Source organism: Pseudopodoces humilis, chromosome 1 (assembly GCF_049639895.1).
Source record: "Pseudopodoces humilis isolate 2021_Gansu_Grassland_sample_001 chromosome 1, ASM4963989v1, whole genome shotgun sequence".
Taxonomy (NCBI): domain Eukaryota; kingdom Metazoa; phylum Chordata; class Aves; order Passeriformes; family Paridae; genus Pseudopodoces; species Pseudopodoces humilis.
In genome coordinates this window covers 32,376,347-32,396,207 of record NC_142200.1, presented here as the reverse complement: position 1 = coordinate 32,396,207, position 19,861 = coordinate 32,376,347, and the positions used below count along the sequence as shown (strand labels likewise).

Below are 19,861 nucleotides of genomic sequence, written 5' to 3'. Positions count from 1 at the left end.
CGTGTGCCTGGCTAGATAGCCTGTCATACAGGCCCTCAGTTTCAGCTTGGCTGTGTGCTCGTCCTGAGGATACACTGTAAACTGCTACACTGAAATGGAGAACAAGGCAACCTGTTGCCTCACCTGAACTTTCCACACTTTCCTTTTATCAGGCCACATGAAGTTTTGTATGGCGCTTAAGGCAAAGTCAGATGGTCAGCCCTCAGTCTGCTGTTTGCCATGGGTGGCTGGTCTGTGTTTGCCAGGTTTCATTCCAGACATCCATATTTTCCAACACTAGGCTTCAAAATGATCACATTATTTAGGAAGGAAGTTCCCTACAATCTGAGTCAGAGGAGTTTCTGGCATCTTACCACAGAAGCTACCATCAATGTGTGTGCGTCTCAAAACCTTGCCAACCAAGCCAAATGCTGAGTTTCAGGTGGCAAGATCGTGGAGATTTCTGCAGGAAGCATGATATGACACCTGCAGTAACAAGACACAGCTATTTGGGAACCTTTCCTGAATTTACATGTCATCAAACAAGCTTAGAGATAGAACCAAGAACAGTACTTTAGAACAAACTTAAATAAACTAATCAGCAATGAACAGAATGGAAAACTTCAAAGAGATGATACCTACCATCAAATGTCTTGGTCTTAAATGTAATAAATGATGTTGCCTCTCAGGACAGGATCTTGAAATTAGCTAGCAGGAAGGCTGGAAACATGGTTTGTGCTTCCTTCTGTCCCCAGCTGTTTAGAATGTTATCCCAGCAACTGGCATTAGCCCTTCTAACCTATTAAGACAGAAATAGCCCCCTCCCTCCTTTTCATTTGTAACTTTTAATGCACTCTGCACAGGTGAACATGTTCACCTGAGGGATGTGAATGGGCTAATCCCCTTTTTATACACATATGGCATATCTTACATTGTCACCTTTTTAGAATAAACATTCTATTTGACATAATCAACAAGGAGCTTTGAGACTTTTTCAAGATGCCATAGCCAAGTATCCTTTATTATAAATACATCTTAGTAACAGTGCAATTTCTGCTCTTAATATTTCAAAGATACCACACACAGTCATTAATGACTTGTCTGGTTAAACAGCCTTTTTCCTTGGTTTTTTTTTTTTTTTGAAGATGTCAGGCATTTACTGCAGCATGGAGTTTTCTATTTGTATCCTCTTGTTTTCTTCACTGCATGCAGGTTCCAACAATTCTTTAAGTGCATTCTAAAGCCATTTCCCCGTATTTCAAAATTTATAGTAAAACAGAAGAAAATTGTTAAGTGAGATTAGACTTCTTTATCTCAGAAAGGTAATGAGACACCACCTCCTCACACTAGTTTCCTGCTGTCTTAAGTTCTTAGACCTCAGGACAAAAAAACTGTAATTTCACTGATACTTCTATTTCCTTGAAGCAGAATGACACCATTCAGAGCATGTAAACTATCTTTTTATCTTTCTCAAAGAAACAGTGATAATTATATTTTTATGCCTAACAAGGAAAACGTAGCTATAAATTCATGTAACAGCTATAGGAAAGCTAATTATTAATGTAAATAAGTCCATTTGAAAACTGAGTAATTATTCCAAAAGGAATTGAAGAAAAAAAAGTTTGTGGGAGGAAGGGATAAAAAGTACCTGGAAAAATATAAGTAAATAGAAAATACAATAGGAAGGAAACGCAGGAGACCTGAGAACGACCTCAAGATGGCACTTCAGAAAACATTAAAAGTGAGCATGTGTCATCATGGGGCCAAATTTCAGAACAATGAAGTTTGCAAGAAGCATCATTTTAGCAGAAAGTAATTATTTCCCTTCTCCAGGGGTCTGCCTACTACTTCAGAATATGAATTTGTTTTGGGTTGCTATTCCTGTGAGTATTTTTTTTTGGACTTGTCTCAGCTGATCAAAACAAATGCCATCAGCTTCACAAAATAATGTCAATTATTAAGACATGTCTTAAATACCAAAACATATATGCATGTTTCACAAATGAGGGTACAGGATTGAATGGTGAAAGATTTGCAAGGATGTATATTTGTCCTTGATATTTTCAAACATCTCAGATCTGCTTTTGTTTTTTAAGGCTAAGTAGTAATATAAGAAATGTATATATCATCAAATGTCACACACTTTGAATACACTAAGTAATGCAAATATTTATATACTATTTTGCAAATGTAAGGTTCACAGAGAACTGAACTTTAAAGTTAAATTCATCTCCAAACATACTTTAATACACTGTACAGTATCTTACAACCAAATACAACCTTTTAGTTAAACTATTTCTACTTTAAGTGGATTGAAGAATGCTAGTCATCATGTCACAGACAAGGTTAACTTTATATAGTGTGTAATACATATCTCAATTTATACATCTTTTTAAGCACATTCTTGCAGAATCTTATAAAGAATTTAAGAATCTGCTCCAACTCTGCAATTTTTTGATGCTCGTTAGTTAAGATTAATGAATCCTTTGAATGAATTCCATAGAAGTGGTGTTTTCATCAAAAAAACCAGAACCCCGAGATTAATTATTTAAGTAATTTGATTACTGAAATTAAAACCTATTGCACTGAGCAACCAGTGATGATGAACACAGCTGAATTAGAAAAGGAACATAAACCCCAGTATTTACACGTGTTAGCAAAAATAACTTGGTTTTTTGGAATGTACAGATAACTTATTAGAAAATTACTTTTTCAGAAGCACAAGCAGGTGAAATCAGGTTTAGATTGACATATTTTCTGGTTGTTTTATTTTGCTAGAGATTTCTTTTACGTGACTAAGTTTATAATAGTGCTTTAAGATATTATAATGTTTATAAGTTTATAAGACCTTGCTATTTGTCTTTTGCCACCAATGATAGCATTTCATAATAAAGGTAGGATTCAATTCTTCACACTCATTCAATTTTATTATCTCAGTACCTACCAGGGTAATTTAAAATTCCAACAAAGTAGAATGTGAAAAATATTAGTCAACTTACTGTAACATTGCTTTAAAATTGTTACCACTAAAACCAAAATAAAGTAAAAATTAGTTTTAATTTTACATACAGTCCCAGCTCATTGTTATGATATTTCATACAGCAACAATGCAGATTAAATACATTCCTGAGCAACCTTGCCTAACTTATAAATTGTTTTTCCATTTGAATCTGGGAGTTTCATCACGTGCTGTTAAGAAAAAGAAACCAAATTAGTCACAAACCAATATTTAGATTTTATTTATAAACATCAGATTATCCCAAACGTAACCTGTACATCCATATATATGTCTACACATGACATTTTTTATTAAAACTAATGAAATACTTTCCTTCATGCCAGTGTTCAGTTTTAATTTAAGGTGATAAACATTAACTGTTTCACAGTGTAACCTAGCAGTATAAAATGATGAATATAAAGGTTTTAATAGTCCTCTAGTTATTTAAAGTTTGATATATTAAACTTTATAGATGTTAAGAAATCTGAGGTAGCAAAGCACTTCTTGCATTTTCTGAAATTTACAACCTTTAGATGGAAAAAAAATCTGTGCTGCTAAATTAAGAATAGCCAAATTATTTTCATGTCTTCATCGGCTATGATGTGAAATAATGGCCAAATTATTTATATCCAACCATGGGATAAAGCTTACACATGTGCATTGTTCCACACTCCTGCTTACAAGACCTTATTTTTGTTTTAAGTAAGAGGAGCACATTTGTAAGAGGTAGTGTCACTCCCAATTGCAGTTATAAAAGTTACCTACCAAGAAAACCCACAATCCCCAGTATTAAGAGGTTAATTAATGACTGTAGCAGGCAGCATATGGCCATCAGTTGCAGTGAGCAACTCACTCGTAAGGTTGTAATACGCCTGATGCATTCATTATTGATACTGACAAGATGTTCCTTTGGAAAAACCTTTTGAGAAAATTAAGCAAGACAGTGTTATGTCTACAGCTCAAGTCTTCCATAATGAGAACAAAACTTGAGATGCTGCAAGGTCTCTGAGTAGGTGGAAAAGCATCAAATGGATAATAAAATCAAATGAGTAAGTGCCATGAGTACACAGGCATTTGTATGCTACATGCTCAAATCAACAGAATCAGTCTTCCTTAACAGATGCCCTTAATCTGAACTGGAAAATGGGCGAAGGTCACGTGATGTTAAGCATTTACCATAGGTCTGGGCCTAAGTTTGTATTTAAAAATTCAGCAACCCCAAGTGTTCCAATGAGATAGCTTCTCACCTTCTCTGTGAGCACAAATTCAAGTTTAAAAACCAAAACAAACTTCAAAGGGCACATCTTATGCTTCCAGGAAAACAAGACACACATCTGAATCAAGGGCCAACTACTCTCCTGGAGTAGGAGAGTCCCAACAATTATTCTGACTATCATAAAAATCTCCTAATCTCCTCTAGTTATTTAACCTTTCTAATAATTTTAAATAGTTGATACTTTGTGAACAGATACATGACTATCTCTCTTTTCAAAACTGTGATTTCTGAGAAAAACTGAGTTATTTTTGTTCAGTAAACATGAAAAGGGTGGTTTTGAGAAAACAGACCCTTAAGTCAGTAGCTCTCTCAACCAAATTATTTCCTGGGCATTCAAGATGCAGACACTCTTATAGGCAAGACTACCTTTAAAGAGAAAGTTAATTTATCCACTACTTGATCTCAATAGAAAATGCTGTTGCTTGAACTATTTTGAGAGTGAAAAGAAGGGATAAACAATCAACAGCACCTCATGCCCTTGATGAATCTGGTGGCACAAAACTGGAGATATGTACAGATCACTGATGTATGTTAATAAGCAAGAATTGAGACAATATTTAAAAGCTGGTGCAGTAAGTACCACGCTGGTAAAGTTTCTATGGCATTCTGCACAAAGCAAGCCCAAAGAGAACATTTTCTGTACTTCAGTAATGACTGTATTCATGTGACTCTAGTCTATATTTTCTTTGAATAAGAAGCAGGTTGTTACTACAAAAATTCAGTCTCAATTGTTCAGTTACTACCCAGTAGCCATTCTATCAGTAAGATAAACAGAAGGTTTAAGAAATAGAAAAAAATACACTAATTTCATGTTGTTATTCAGATTGGTAAATGCTGAAAATCTTTAACAGCTGTAAATTCATGTAATTATTTACTTATAAATAGACAGTCCTGAGTGCAGTTATGTATTGTACAGGAAGAAATATTTTCCTAAGCCTTGGCTGAGTAATGTTTCCATATGCACATGCCATTACAGAAGTAGAATACTTCGTCTTGTTCACTAAGAGTAAAGGCTCAATGTAAAAACAGTAAACTAAATACAGAGGCCCTACTTAGGTACTGTACTAATCAGAAATGGTAAAAATTCACACTGCATGATTTTAATCATCTCTACAATACATACACACAAAAATATGCAAAATAATGCATATTTTTTACTGCATGGGCAGAAACTTACATGTAAACCTGTAAAATGCTTTTTATATGCATATTTAGGTATGAATTTCAGAAAATACAGGAAGGTATAAAAGCTAGCATTAGGAATGTATTCTATAGTATGTTTTAAATAAAAATATAAAGGTATATATGAGAGCTCTAAGCACTCAACTACTTAGTACAATATTTCCTAAAAGTTTGCAAATACTGTACCACCATTCTGTATATTACTCTACTTCAATTTGTCTGATGGACAGCTACTGCAAAAAAATCACATTTTTTTCCCCTAGAAAATAACGCACTGAAATAACATAACATGAGAAATAGTGCATAGAACATTAAAATGAAAATAACCCTCCTTCTACCCTCCATCCACAACTTACACACTTTTCCATCTTTTTCCAGCTTCTTCAAGTGGACTAGGAGGTTATGTTCTGCTGCTGGGAGTAAATTTTCAGGGATTTCCTAATGGGAACAAAACATACGCATTTTGTATTTGTTTAAATATCTTTCAATTATTTTTTCAGCATATGGAACCCATGGTTTATTACCACAGATTTTCCTCTTCTGAATCGGTATGTGAACATTTAGTTAGTTATGTAACAAAAGGAAACTAAGATGAGTAAATCAGTTTTACACCAGTTAAACGAGTAGCCTAACAACACATTTTTGTTTACTTTGCTCTGTTTTTTGCATTATCCATTTGTATGATAAAAACTTTGGCCAGCACTAAGAAGACTCCTCTTCTGAGCTTTGTCTGCCCTGGATTGTCAGTGTAGCTGAGTATTTTTCAAGATAAATTTATTTCAACAGAATGACTAGGTTGGAAGAGACTTTCAATATCATCAAGTGCAACCCATGCCCTAACACCACAACTAGGCCATGGCACTGAGTACCACATCCAGTCTTTTTTTTTTTAACACATCCAGGGGTGGTAACTTATGATACATTTCTCCACAGGTATCTATCACCTCTATTCCATGACAACACTTGCATAGTTAAATATCCTGTAGCAATTAGTATCTGTAAATGAGTAAACAATTAAAAAATGTTACTTCTTCAGGAGGACAAAATATCTCTTACAATTCTTCAATGCTCATTATGTAAAAAGCAGTAACATCTGTTGCTCAGAAAAGCTGTGGATGCCCCATCTCTACAAGGGTTCAAGGACAAGGTGGATGGGGGGCTTTGAGCAACCTGGTGTTGTGGAAGGTGTCTCTGCCCATGGCAGGGAGAACAGAAATTGCTTTAAAGTCCCTTCCAACCCAAACCATTTTATGATTGTATGATAATTGCTCAAAATCCCCCTCTCTAGCTCTAGTGTCCTAAAGGTAGAGCACCTTTTTCCTTTTTGAAAATTAAAAAGTTCTTCAAACAATATGTGTGGCAGGAAAATTCACTAGAAAATTAGTTAAATAAATTGTGAACCTCGAGAATATTTTGAAAGCATGTACTTTTTTAGTAATATAAGCTGTAATAGTACGGAACAAATTCTTATATAAACAGGACAAGCGGTTTGTGATTACAGAAACATGAGAATGGGTCTATACTTGAAACCTAGTTGGTTAGGCAGGAGAACTGCAGAAGCTGAACGAACATGGGTAATGGTACATCAGCACTGCAAGATGTTCACTGTGACGTGACTACTCTTTTGGAAACTGGGTATCAGCAGAACCATGAAAAAGGAGCTGTGAAGCTGTTACAGACCTGTTCACAAGTCACAGCCATTGGCCACTTTGACACCTTCCTCGAACCAGAAATACTGTATCTCTTATCTCTGCTCTTTAGGAGGGCAACCCCACACCACAAGGAAAAATTGCAGGGGTTACATGAACGATGACGAAGTAGCAACAAAGTACTGTTACACAAGTCTAATGATACAGATAAGCTAGCCAACATCTGAGCTGCAATATCCTTCTCTGTGGAACCGCAGTTCACCTGTAACCTCCTGCAGACTGATAAATGAGGTTTTTGATTCAAGTTTTTTGGACTTGAAGTTTTCAACCATTCTCCAGAAGGCTGCAAATACACTTTGGGAAATCCACAACTAACAGTCAATTTTCAATTTGAATCAAGCACTACAACTTTATTTTTGCTCAGTCTTATGAAACTCTGCCTAAGACCTGAATAGTTAAGTAAGTTTGTAAGAATCGTGTGGGCCTCACTCCAATTAAGTGCTTAAACAAGACAATTTAAAGACACAGTCATAAGTGAACCCTGAACAGGCAGAAATATATTTTATGCCTTTTAAACAGCCACCATGATTTTCACTCAAAGACCAACACTGTTACATACAAGTTTTATGAACCTAACCTCAATTTTCTTTAGTTTGACCTAAAAACTTTTAATCAACAATTACCTTGTATACTATATTCACAAGCTCCGAGGATGTGTATGATTTCCCAGTATTCTTCTGGAAAACATTTAGAATTTGCTGTTCACGTGCAAGTCGGTGAGAAATGTAGTTTTGGATTCTAGTATTTGCATCACGTACTACTGGGCCATGACCTAAAAATCAAAACACATGTACCAGAGCACTATTACTTACATTTGTAATTAAGTACACTACTGAATAATTGAAACATTCTTATGTAAACTCTAGTAGATTTCAAAGTCATGAGAAAAAGGTTTGAATATCTGTATTACAGTCTGCATCTGCAAGGCATTAAGATGGAAAGGAAGAATTAGGATATTGAAAGTCTGAATGGGGAAAAGGGAACACTTCAAATGGAATAAGAAAAGCAAGGGAAGACTACTTCAGACCATTAGAAAAAAGGAAAGCAGCTCACTGCTGAATAGATTTAAAAGATCAGATTCAGATTATTGTATTATCTTTGTTTGCCTGTCTTCCTCTCCCCAAATGATATTGATACTAATAATTTAAACTGATACTGGCATTTGTACATTAATGCCTGATGGAAAGGACTCGGGTACTACTGTCCTGTTGGGACAAACAACAAGGTGAGATCTTTAATTGTGACAGGCAATTTTCCCAAACTGATTCAAACACTTATTTTATGACTTTAAAAACTGTCGTGTTTTTATAAAATAAAAATCAATAGAAGACAAATAAGCAAGGCAGTCAGAATGTGTCAGGGCAGGAAAAATGGAAGGCACAGGGAAAGTTATAGGTGGATCATTTTATGTGGTTTTTAAAAAACCACATTTTTTTCCTGAACTGACTGTGGCAGATCAGAAATGTTCAACTTACTGATAGGTCTTTGAAACAAATTATGAAAGGGCTTAATTGATAAAGCACTGACCTTCATAAAAAAATCAAATACTGTCTCAGGGTACATTAAAATGACAGAAAATATTGCTCAGCCATGAGAGCTATATGCATAGAAATTAAAATTATTGTGTTACCTATAGAGGAACTGACTTGCACAAATATTCATCACATGCTTTTTATAGCAATATTTCCTATTTCTTTGCCTGTACAATCCACCTGAAATAGCAGCAACTTCCAGCTCTGTCCTCTGAGTGTAAACTCTAACTAATTTATAAAATTAGTTGAAAAGAAACTACTGTAAAAAAGCATTGCTTTCTTTAGAAGTTATTTGGTATCACGAAAATCAGTGTCTTTTGAGGTTCTCAGGCTATTCAAAAAAATCACTGTATTCTTTGTACTTTTGGGTTTACTGATTAAATGGGCTTTTAGTTTTTAGGCTTTTAAACTTAAACCTTATTTTCCCTGAGGACAGGCAGCTTATAGAAAAAGAGCAACTGATTTTTCATGTTTTGAACTAAAGTGTCAAAGGAATCTACCTTTCTCTAAGTCAAAATATTTATACGTATCTCAACTTACATATTCACTTCAGCACGTTTGAAATTACTACATATACATTGAAACTTACCTTGTTTAAATAAGTACTATAAATACAAGATATATAATGTGTAAATATAAAGCTATACTGGCATATGCATTTATATTTAATGATTTCAAACATATTTAATATGAAGCTATTTCTCCTTACAAAATAAATAACAAGTATAACATTATCTCTGTTACCATCTATATATCCAAAACTGAAAATTTAGAAAAAATATAGTAAGATATACAAAGCAGAGACTGTAATGTTAAATGTCCATTCTCTTGAATTCTCTAATGACAGAAATTTCACTGAAGTGATCAAAATTAAGGGTTGCACATGGAATCACAATGCATTCTTAAATCCTGGCCCTACTCTTCCAAGTGATTTAATTGACTTGGACTACAAGACCAATGTCAGAACCTGAAATGGAACCCACATGTTGCAAAGCTAGAGACTTCATATCCATTACATCATCTAATCTGTAGCTGCTGTGTATGCATATATGTACATTAAATGATCTCAGAAAGTTTGGAACTAAATCCAGATGTGAAACTTTCCCATCCATCATTTTTCAGGGACAGCAAGATAATTATTTATTTATTAATGAATAAATGGATTAATAGCTGAATAAATGTAAAATGTTTCTGAGCATATGAAAAGCACTCTCATAATATGACTGTCTTTCCATGAATTCAGCTTTAATGAGACAGATTCATATTATTTCCTCATAACACATTCTGAAGTGTGAGATTCTTTAAATTACAGCACAAAGGACAGAGGTGAAGAATTGGCTCATGAAATCTTCCACAGAGTCCTAATTCCAGTACCATTTTTTTCTGTATTACCAAGGAACATTGTTTATTATTACAGGATGGGGAGCCCTCTGCTGACTAAAATGCCCTTTTCTTGTCCCAAGGATTCTCATAAAATGTTATCTGCAATTAGATATCATGAGTGTTGCACCCAAGTCAGTCCCACATTAAATTAAAAAATAAAAAAACAACATGTAGAAGGGGAAGGATTAACAAAATTCACCTACTCTCATGTAGCCAGCACTTAGTTTGTTATAAAAATTCATGCCATTCTGAAGCTATCACATGAGTGCTAAAGCATGGGTGGGGGAAAGAGAAAACAGGTCAAGAATTATGAAGACCTAATATTGCAACACAGACTGTTTGGCTTATATAGAACATATTGGTAAAGCAAACTACTTCTGCTGCAGTTATACCCCAAAGTACCAACAATTGTTCTGATTGGGCAATAACACCTTCTGCACAACTGCACATGCATTTTGTGGTGCATGGATGAAAAAAGTTAGTTCCATCTCAATACTTAGCTATCATCACTGAAAATGCACAATGTCAGACTGACTTCCTAATTGCAAGTCCAGTATGAACACTGTTAAAACAGTAGCAAACACAAATAAAGAGCACAGATGTTTATCCTTGGTGAATGTATAATCTAGATATATAACTGTTAAGAACAGAGTGAAATACCACAGATAAAATGGATAAACCAAACAGAATTTGGCATATATGGGGTTTTGGGTGGCAAAAATTCAGTTAGTGGAACAGACTGCATTTTGCAGGTATTAAGAAAGAAAGTAAAAATTTTGATTGAAATTCTGGAGGCTAAAATATTGTTAGTTTTAACAGTAGTTAAGCCAATAAATACGACCAAGTCACTATTCTGTCTACATCAAACTCCACGTCTACGGAATATATAAGAATGTTCTTCTTAAACAGTGTTTTTATGCCTCAATCTTAAAGGACACATACTTCAAAAGAAGGCTATTTTAAGAGTGAACACAAGAGAGTAGGCTAAACATAGATGGCTAATGGAACAGGCACAACTGAGGACATAGATACAGTAGCTTGGAATGACAAGTTGAAGATAAAACAGAAAAAGTCTGAAAAAATCCCGAGATGTAGCTCTGAAAAAGCAAATGAGGAGCTTAAACCTTAGTTACATAATGAATTCTTAAAATGTAGCCTTGTCAAACAGACGTGGGATATATGAAAAGTAAATGCATTCTCAAGGTTTGGAGGAGAGAGAAGAAAATAAAGGAAAGCCATAGACTGAATGAATAGGCATCTTACTTTTTGAACATTTTGGCCTCTTGGCTCTTGTTCAAAATTAACCTAAGTCATTAACTAAGACAACCACTGTACAGTTCTGCAGCTTTCCAAGATGAATTTGTGATTAATTTGTACTTCAAAGGACACACAGGTCTCTCAAAAAACATTACTAGGTTATTCACATTGACAGTGTATGTGGGGATGAAAAGGAACAAAAGAACAACTATTATTTTTAATTCCAGGATAACATTCAAGAACAGGAATAAAGTAATAGAAGGAAATGAAATATGCTGTACAATTCCAACAGTGAAAAATTTTGGCCCCTGGAGTCTTTGGGCACAGAAAGACAAGACCCACCCTCAAATGGAGAAATTTCAGAAAGGAAAGATACCTATCACTGAAAAATTTAAGTTTTGTAAACCACCATGACAAAGTCAGCTTAGCATACTGCTTATTACCTTGAATTATTACATCAGGAATTATGTTTGATTGTAATAGTTCTCAAATTCTTAGAGGAGATATTTAAAAATTACACAATAAAAGAGCAGTTAAAACCAAAACCACTTACCTGGATAAATCAAATCTGGTTTCATTTCTAACAACTTTTTCAAAGTTTTCATGTAATCAGACAGGTCTTCTATTACTGTTGTTCCTTCCCCTAAAATACAGTCACCAGAAAATACCGCATTTTCCTCTTCTAGATGTAAAATCATATGATCATCAGTGTGTCCTGGTGTATATAAAACTCTGAAGAACAAAAAAAGCCAATGTTTTTCATACAGCATATATACTTCATTTTTGCAGCCAGAACAAATGACGGTAAAATAACACACTTGCAAAGCAGCCCACAACAAGAACCAGAAAAAACCTGACCAAAAAAGGCTGGAAACTGATGTAAACAGGTATCACTTTGCCAAATCCAAATCCATTTTCTTATACCACGTAGAGAACACCAATCATCTCTAACATGCTTTCACTTACATAACACACCCATAATACAAGTGCATTAAAGGAGCTGACTAGCCACATAGAATTTCTGTTATAGAAGGCCTCATTCTGAAGCCTTAAAAAATAAAACTGACACGTTATTTACAGATTGAAACACGTGAAGTTCTTGACAAAAATGTTGTACTTCGGAAGGAGGGTAAGGATAATATCTATTCTTTTAGAAATTAACTACAAACTTCTGAACCTGACCCAGCTAAAGTTCAGTCTCCAAAAATTTATTTTTCCCCGAACGCCCCATAGCACAGTGGAGCACAACTGTCAAATACAAAGAGCCATACAAAGGTCTTTCAGTTGTTCTATGTGCAGATCATTAAACACCTGCATGATAAGGATTAAGGACCCACATCTTGGATGAGGGCTGTGTTAGCATGCAGCAAAGGGACAGTGGGTATGTATATAGTATATGGTAACCTGAGCTGCCAAGGAGCTGAACTGGGGTGTCCTTTCATGATGATTTCTGAAAAGCAAAAGGGCCTTACGCTGAGGCTGATGTAGACTGAAAGTAATACAACTCCAATCCCTGCTGATATTAATTAGAATCTTCTTGTTAATGGCAGATGCATCAAAGCAGTGATCAGGAACTGACAGAGCTAGTGCCAAGTGTGGTGTACAGGGCAAGGCTAAACAGCTCCCAGCCATGCTGATGGAGGGCTGGGAGACCACAAGTGCAGCATCATCTGATGCAAGACTTCCAGCTGCTACTGAATACTGAGCTCAGCAGAAAGCAGGCAAGCCATCACCCTATGGAGGCAACATCAAAATCAAGTTGATGGGCTGTAGGCTCACCTTTGGGAAATGATATCCTTCAACTCTTGATGAAATTTTACCAGGAAGCGAAACCACTAACATGGCAAAATAGCAGAAAGAGAATGCCAGACAGTGTGTGGAAAGGTGGTGCTAGCGTGTCTTGACCCCTCACTGTGGCACACCTTGGAAATCTGAAGGTTGCTAACTAAAATTTAACATGCAGATACTGATATTTTGGAACCAGTGGTGAGTCTGAGAGTATCCTTAAAGCAACTACCAAATTAACTCAGGTGAGAATACTTGCTTTTAATCAACCATAAAGTTTGGCTGCATTACCCCTGTCACAACCCACCTGTAGGGGCTGTGATGTTTGCTATAAACTCTCTTCAGGATAAACAAGGACATCAGACTATGTGACTGGGAACTCCCATGATTTCTGGTAAAAACTAGCCCACTATTTGGTCTCAGATGTGTTGGCTAAGAAGCCAAGCTCCCAGTCATCACAACAAACTTCTCACAGGTCCTGGCTACAAGCCCTGCATTTTTTACTCTTCAACAAGCTCCCAACTCCAACAACAGCACAGCCAGTCTGTTTGAGCCCTCAACGCACAGACCTGAGGTGGGGGACTGATGAAAATATGAATCTGAAGGCAGAAAAGGAAGCTGGCTCAGGATTGTGCTGTCCCACCTCCAGGGGACTCTCCCTGCCAGTCACAACTTCCCTGCTGCTAGTCAGAATGTCTGAGACAAAATATGCCTATGCCTGGTCCTCCACAACCCCAAACTTCAAAATGAGCTAATCCTTGACTGATTTGGATTGAAATTAAAAAAATTATTTTCTATCTCCATATTTTTATCCAAACATGGGCCACTTAGGGTAGTGAAAGGTCTTCAGTATGCAATATAATACTCTTGTATCTTATATTTTTACACTGATTAAATAAAATGCTTTTGGACAAAATACATCCCTTTTCTTCTTAAATTTTTTTTCCTTCCAATCAACCAAGTGACATATTCTACAAGTGGGATGTAATTCCCATCTAAACTGAGGAAAACAAGCAAACTTCATCCTTATAGGTATATTGCCTTGTTAATGAAAGGAGTCTGAAAACGGAACAGTAAGATCTTTTTATTCTGTGTGTGCTTCAGTGAGGCACAGTAACTTCTGTTTTACACTCATTCAGACTAACATTATAGGCAGTATGTGCCATGGAAGGAAGTTCTCCAAAACTGGCACCCTACAAGAACCTCATAGGTTCAAGGTCTAAAATTTAACATTTTAAGTATTAAATGTTTTAGACTCTCCTAGGGATATATTTTTAAAGTAAAAAGAAAGGCATGGTAAATAACCCAACCACACTACTGCAGGCTTCCACAATTTTAGTAGCAACTAATTATGTAAGAGCGATGAGAAAGCGTGTAAAATCCTATTCCATTTTCCTGGAGAAAGTGTTTTTCTAGGGAAATATTGTTAATTTCTCTGCTGAGTCCAAAGACTAAATCCAAAGGCTAATTTCTGATAATTCTCATGCATAAAAACAACGTCTTGGTATTAACATATCCTGCTGGATCATGATAAGAAATCTATATGTGTAAGTGCTGAAAAGATTAGATGTATGGACTGGCAATCATTAGAAATTAGGATACATGTACATGTCAGAATTCTGAAGAAAACAGAACTTGTAGAAATTCATGGTTACCTGAGTGTGGCTCCCTCTGTCTGTACCACATCTCCATCCTCAAGATAAAAATATTTATGTCCTCCTTCTATTGTTTCTTCACGGTGAGGGACACGAGGGAGCTTACATACACGATAATCTGAGTCTAATATTTAAGGAAAGCAAAGAAAACAATGTTTTGAATTTATAGCTAAGGTAATTCCACAGGCAGGTTACTTTTTGAATAAGTACTATTAATTCTCACACAATATGAATACAAAAGTAATAACAACAAATTCTGTAAAGGAATTTTGTATTTGGAGAGCAAGCTTATTCCAGAGCCAAAACCACTAAACAGTGAAAGCCACTGATTCTGAATACAGCACTCTGTACCAGCAACAAATTTGAAGTTAGAAAAAAATCACAAATGAAATAAATAAAGATCAGTAATGATTATATTTTACACATGTTCCTTCTTGGCTCATGAGCCAATTCCCCCAAGTTTTTATAATGCCACTAAGATTTCTCCGCTCACATTTTGCTTTATGATTCACAGAAGCATCACTCAACATTTACCTAAAGTTGGATGAAGACATTTTGACCTGTAACTTCTCTCAGCTTTTGTCATTCTGAATACAGAATGCACAGTGCAAACACCTTGGCTGGAACAGCTATAGATAGCAACCCAGAAAGACACTGATATATATATATATATATATATATATATATACACACACACACACATATATATTTTTATATATATACATATATATAAATATATACACATATATATATATAAATATATACACATATATATATAAATACATATATACACACACACATAAATACACACACACACGCATATATCTAGTCTTTACAACCACATTGATAGTCTGGCAAGCCCAAAATCCTCACCAAGACACCAATATACCCGTCCACATCTCCTAGACACCAACTGTTTTCAGTAGTGCCCAGGCTTCCTTGCAAATAAGCACCTGGCAACTTTACAACATTAAGCCTGTGACAAAGCTCATGACCAAGTCCAACAGTGTTAAGAATTACCACATTATCCATACTGCTTATTCTCTTCTCAGATACCAACACAGAAATGTCTCTTACTGTTTATTAACATGGAATACACATTTTTAGATCAGACTTTACTTGCAGACTGCCCTACTGCTTTCCCTTCGTGCTCTGAGACCTATGAATTTGGCAACAGCTAATGGGCTCCTGTAAGGAATCCTAAAGTTATGCCCATTTCTTTTTCAAAATTCAAGCTATTTGTTTTTACAAAAGTGGAAATAACAATAAATTTATCATTGCTATCTAAGTAAAATAGAAGCAGTATCAAGTTTTTCTCACATCTCTTAATACCTTGCTGATAGTAAACTAGGTTTTCAGTATTCACACATAAGAAAAATTCACTATGAAAGTATGCACAGGTATTGAAGCAAACCTGTAGTACTACAACTATTACATTCAGATTATTCATTGCTCTCAATCTACACACTGCAGCAGAATCATGAAATTGCATGTAGTTTATACAGCAATTACAGAACAATCCAGTTGATTTGCACAGAAGCATTCAGTTAATGTTTTTCTTGCCATGTATCTAACATTTTCAGCAATATCTGAAATCTCTGGCCTACCATTTGGGATGTTTTTGCAGATATCCGGTATTCCACCAGTATGATCACGATGCCAGTGTGTCACTAAAATTTCTTGAATTGCGATGTTGAACTCTGACAGTGCCTGCTTTAAACAGCTGATATATTCAGGAATAGCTGGCTCCCCGGTGTCAATAAGGACTCTTCTACACACGGGCCACAAAAAAGGGAGGGAGAGACACATACCACAGAATAAAGTGTGCTCATATGACAGCCAAGTAATACTAATAAGTCAACAGATAGAAATTTAGCAATAACTGATGTCTCCATATCCAGACGTCACCTTTTACCTCCTGGTATTCCACCCCCGTGCCTTAACGATTTCAAAAGTGGGATAAGTAACAAATGTAGGCCACGCATTTACAACTCCGCGACAAGTGGCAGAAGCTACCGTTTGGTACCGCGGGGGAGCTGCGCGGCCTGAGGCACACGCCCGCTCCCCTCACTGAATTCCTGGCCTTGGCCAAGGGTCGCCCTCACAAGACTCCACATCCACCCGCCCAAGCCGCCTCCGCGTACCAGCTCCTAAAATGCAACGCTGCACTTTCCCCTGCCCTTTTTAACGCTGACTGAGGGTTCTGGGAAGGGGCTGGTAGCGGCCTTTCGAGCTGGAGGCAGCGCACGGTCCCCAAGCGGGGCCGGGGCAGCGGAGCCTCGTCCGCCGTGCCCTGCCCCGTTCACCGAGCAGGGTCGGTACCTGTGCCCGGTGCCCACCAGGTAGGTGTTGGTGCCCTGCAGGGTCATGGGCCCCGGGTTGCAGCCCAGCACCCGCACCACCCGCGACGAGAGCTGCTCGATGCGCGGCAGCAGCGACACCATCTTTGCGGCGAATTCCCGAACTCCCGGCTCCGCTCTCCTCACGACGCCAAAGGCCGGGAGAGCGGAAGGCTCTGTGGCCGGCGCTCCGCCCCCGCTGCCCGCCCGTGAGGCGGCGCCTTCCGCCCCACGGTGGGCCGGGCCGGCCGCGGGTGTGCGGTAAAACCCGGCTCCTGGCCCGGAGCACCGTGGTGATGCAGCTGGATAAAGCTCTCCTTCGTGAAGGAGGTCAGTTCTCTGTGCTGGGTCGGTGCCTCGCTGCTGCCCAGTGAGAGGCATGTCCGTGCTCTGCCGGCTTTTTCTAGAGAAGTTTGTTGTAAGACAGCTGCACCTTCTCTGTATGCCAGGAACACGCCCACCTACAGCGTATGCAGGAGCTGCATATGTTCCCTCACAGCACATAGGAGCTATCTAGGATTCAGCATTTTTAATAAAATTAGAGAGCTACTGAAGAGTGCCCTGCAAAGGGCCACTAAGGTGATGATGAGACTGGAGCATGTCTTTTGTGAGGAAAAGCTGAGAGAGCTGGGTCTGTCCAGCCTGGAGAAGAACAGGCTCAGGAAAATCTCATCTACGTGTGTGAAAATCTGAAGAGAGGGTGTGCAGTAGACAGAGCCAGGTTCTGTCACGGCGCAATTGCCTCAGGTCCTGTCGTGGTGCCCAGTGCCAGGACCACAGACAGAGTACACAAACTGCAACACGGGATGTTCACTCTGAGCGTCAGGAAACACTCGTTCACTGTCTGGGAGACCAAGAGTTGGCACGGGGCCCCAGGGAGGTTGTGGAGTCTGCATCCTTGGTGATGCTCAAAACTCATCTGGACTCGGTCCTGGGCAACTGGCTCTAGGTGGTCCTGCTTGAGCTGGGGGCTTCAAACATGAACTGCAGTGGTCAGCTCAGCCATTCCGTGTTTTTGTTAAATTATGTCACCGTCATCCAAGTAGAAATGAAGTATTTGCAAGCAGCATTCATTGTAGATCCTGAAAGGTGGTGAAATTTACCTGTTTGGTTTGCAGCGTCTCTTCTGAAACCCCTGATTAATTGCCTTTCAAGTGACATTGTTAAAGACAATAGGACAGACTTGTTCTCTCCTTAAACTACATATAAATAACGAATAAACACAATTTAACTTGAAATAAAAGCTGGTAATATTCCTTTGGGTAACTTTACTAATATTAGAATTTCAAATATTATCTGGTTGTTTTATACTTATATAAAATCTCATATGGTACCTGTTATAAGGTGATCATAGCTATACAAAGCCACAGCAAAAAACTGTACCACTGATGCTGATAATCCCCATATTTATGCCTTCAAGCCAATTTCTTTGATTTATCTGGTAAATCTTTACTTATTTGAGATACACATTTACTTATTTGAGCTATAAAACTGTTAAATTTATTTTTTATTTTCATGCTCATTAAAGCATGAACAACCGACATCAGAAGGGATGTTTCAAGTCAAAGGAAATAAGCTTTTATGTGTGCAGATACGCTGCTGAGATAATCAAGAAAACCCCATACACAATACTCTAGTCTCTCCCCATATGATTTGCCTGTATGCTCTTTTGTAAGAAACTGTGACTAGACCTGAATTTACCTAATCCTGAGATACCCTCTTATGCTTATTTTGTAGCATATTTGTATAGCTATTGGTACATTCAACCCATTTTCAGTCTTCAGGTAAATTTTAGTTTAGTCATTAGAAGAAACTACTACCTAAGCCAAGGCAAGTTGTGAACTTAAGTGGTTTTCTATTTTTAAGAAAATTCTGAATGTTTAGAGAGGGTTTCCAAAATTATATAATTTTATATGTCATTGAGAACTCACTAAGGTGGCATTATTTTTAACATCACAAGACTTATTTTTCCCCAGATTAACAATTTTTTTGGGAGCTTGTTCTCCGGGGAATACTTGTTCCTGCTCTTGCTGACCTGTAGTAAAGCATTTTCTGATGTTAGGCAGGAGCTGTGAATTAGTTTCATCTGTAGGTGGCAGCAATGGTGTCTTTGGAGAACGAAGTACAGGTTCTTTGATCATCTTAATTTCCTGCACAAGCCCATCTGTTTGAAAAATCTGTTGTTTCTCTTATAATACAAAGGTTAATAGGCATGTAGTGAAAGTCCTGCTATTATGCTCTGATGTGGTACAAGAAAAGATGAAGGTATACTAGAAGTTCTTTTGGTTTTCTGATTGTTTTGCATTGTTAAATTTTTGAGGGGAAAAATGTTCTGAAGAAGGTAGCCTACCAGTAAAAAAACTAAAACCAGCTGAGTTTCCTAAAAAATAAATAAAGAAACCTAAAATTAGATTGTGGTACACAAAACACAGACTGGTATTTCTGAAAATCCCACAAGGTTCAAATCTTTAACACTAAAGAAATCTTTGAGTGCTGGCACTTGGCTTTTTTTCACATTTTAAGTGTAAGTGTTGAGGATAAATACCTCTCCACTGTGTCTGTGTAATAGCCCAATAGAACTAAGAACAAACATGTAATTCTGCAGTAATTAATTAGTCAGAATCAATTGAATAGCAGACAGAAAATGTCTTCAGAGACTAATCTTCATAGCCATTGGCACATGAATATCTTGTTGAGAGGATTTTTTACTTGCAGAATTTTTCTTTCTGTTTAGTTATATTTCATATTATTTTTATCTGGTATAGA

The 19,861-nt window shown here is 37.1% G+C and overlaps 1 protein-coding gene across 1 annotated transcript; it reads right to left on the bottom strand.

Moving 5' to 3' along the window:
- Positions 1-961: 961 nt before the first annotated feature.
- LACTB2 (lactamase beta 2) lies at positions 962-17,289 on the bottom strand. Its single transcript, XM_005517102.3, has 7 exons — positions 17,079-17,289; positions 16,364-16,527; positions 14,757-14,880; positions 11,870-12,048; positions 7,768-7,916; positions 5,792-5,873; positions 962-3,168 (listed from the first exon to the last, which is right to left on the bottom strand). Exons 1-7 carry the CDS (start codon positions 17,198-17,200, stop codon positions 3,125-3,127), a joined length of 864 nt encoding a protein of 287 aa, XP_005517159.1. The 5' UTR covers positions 17,201-17,289; the 3' UTR covers positions 962-3,124.
- Positions 17,290-19,861: the final 2,572 nt, after the last annotated feature.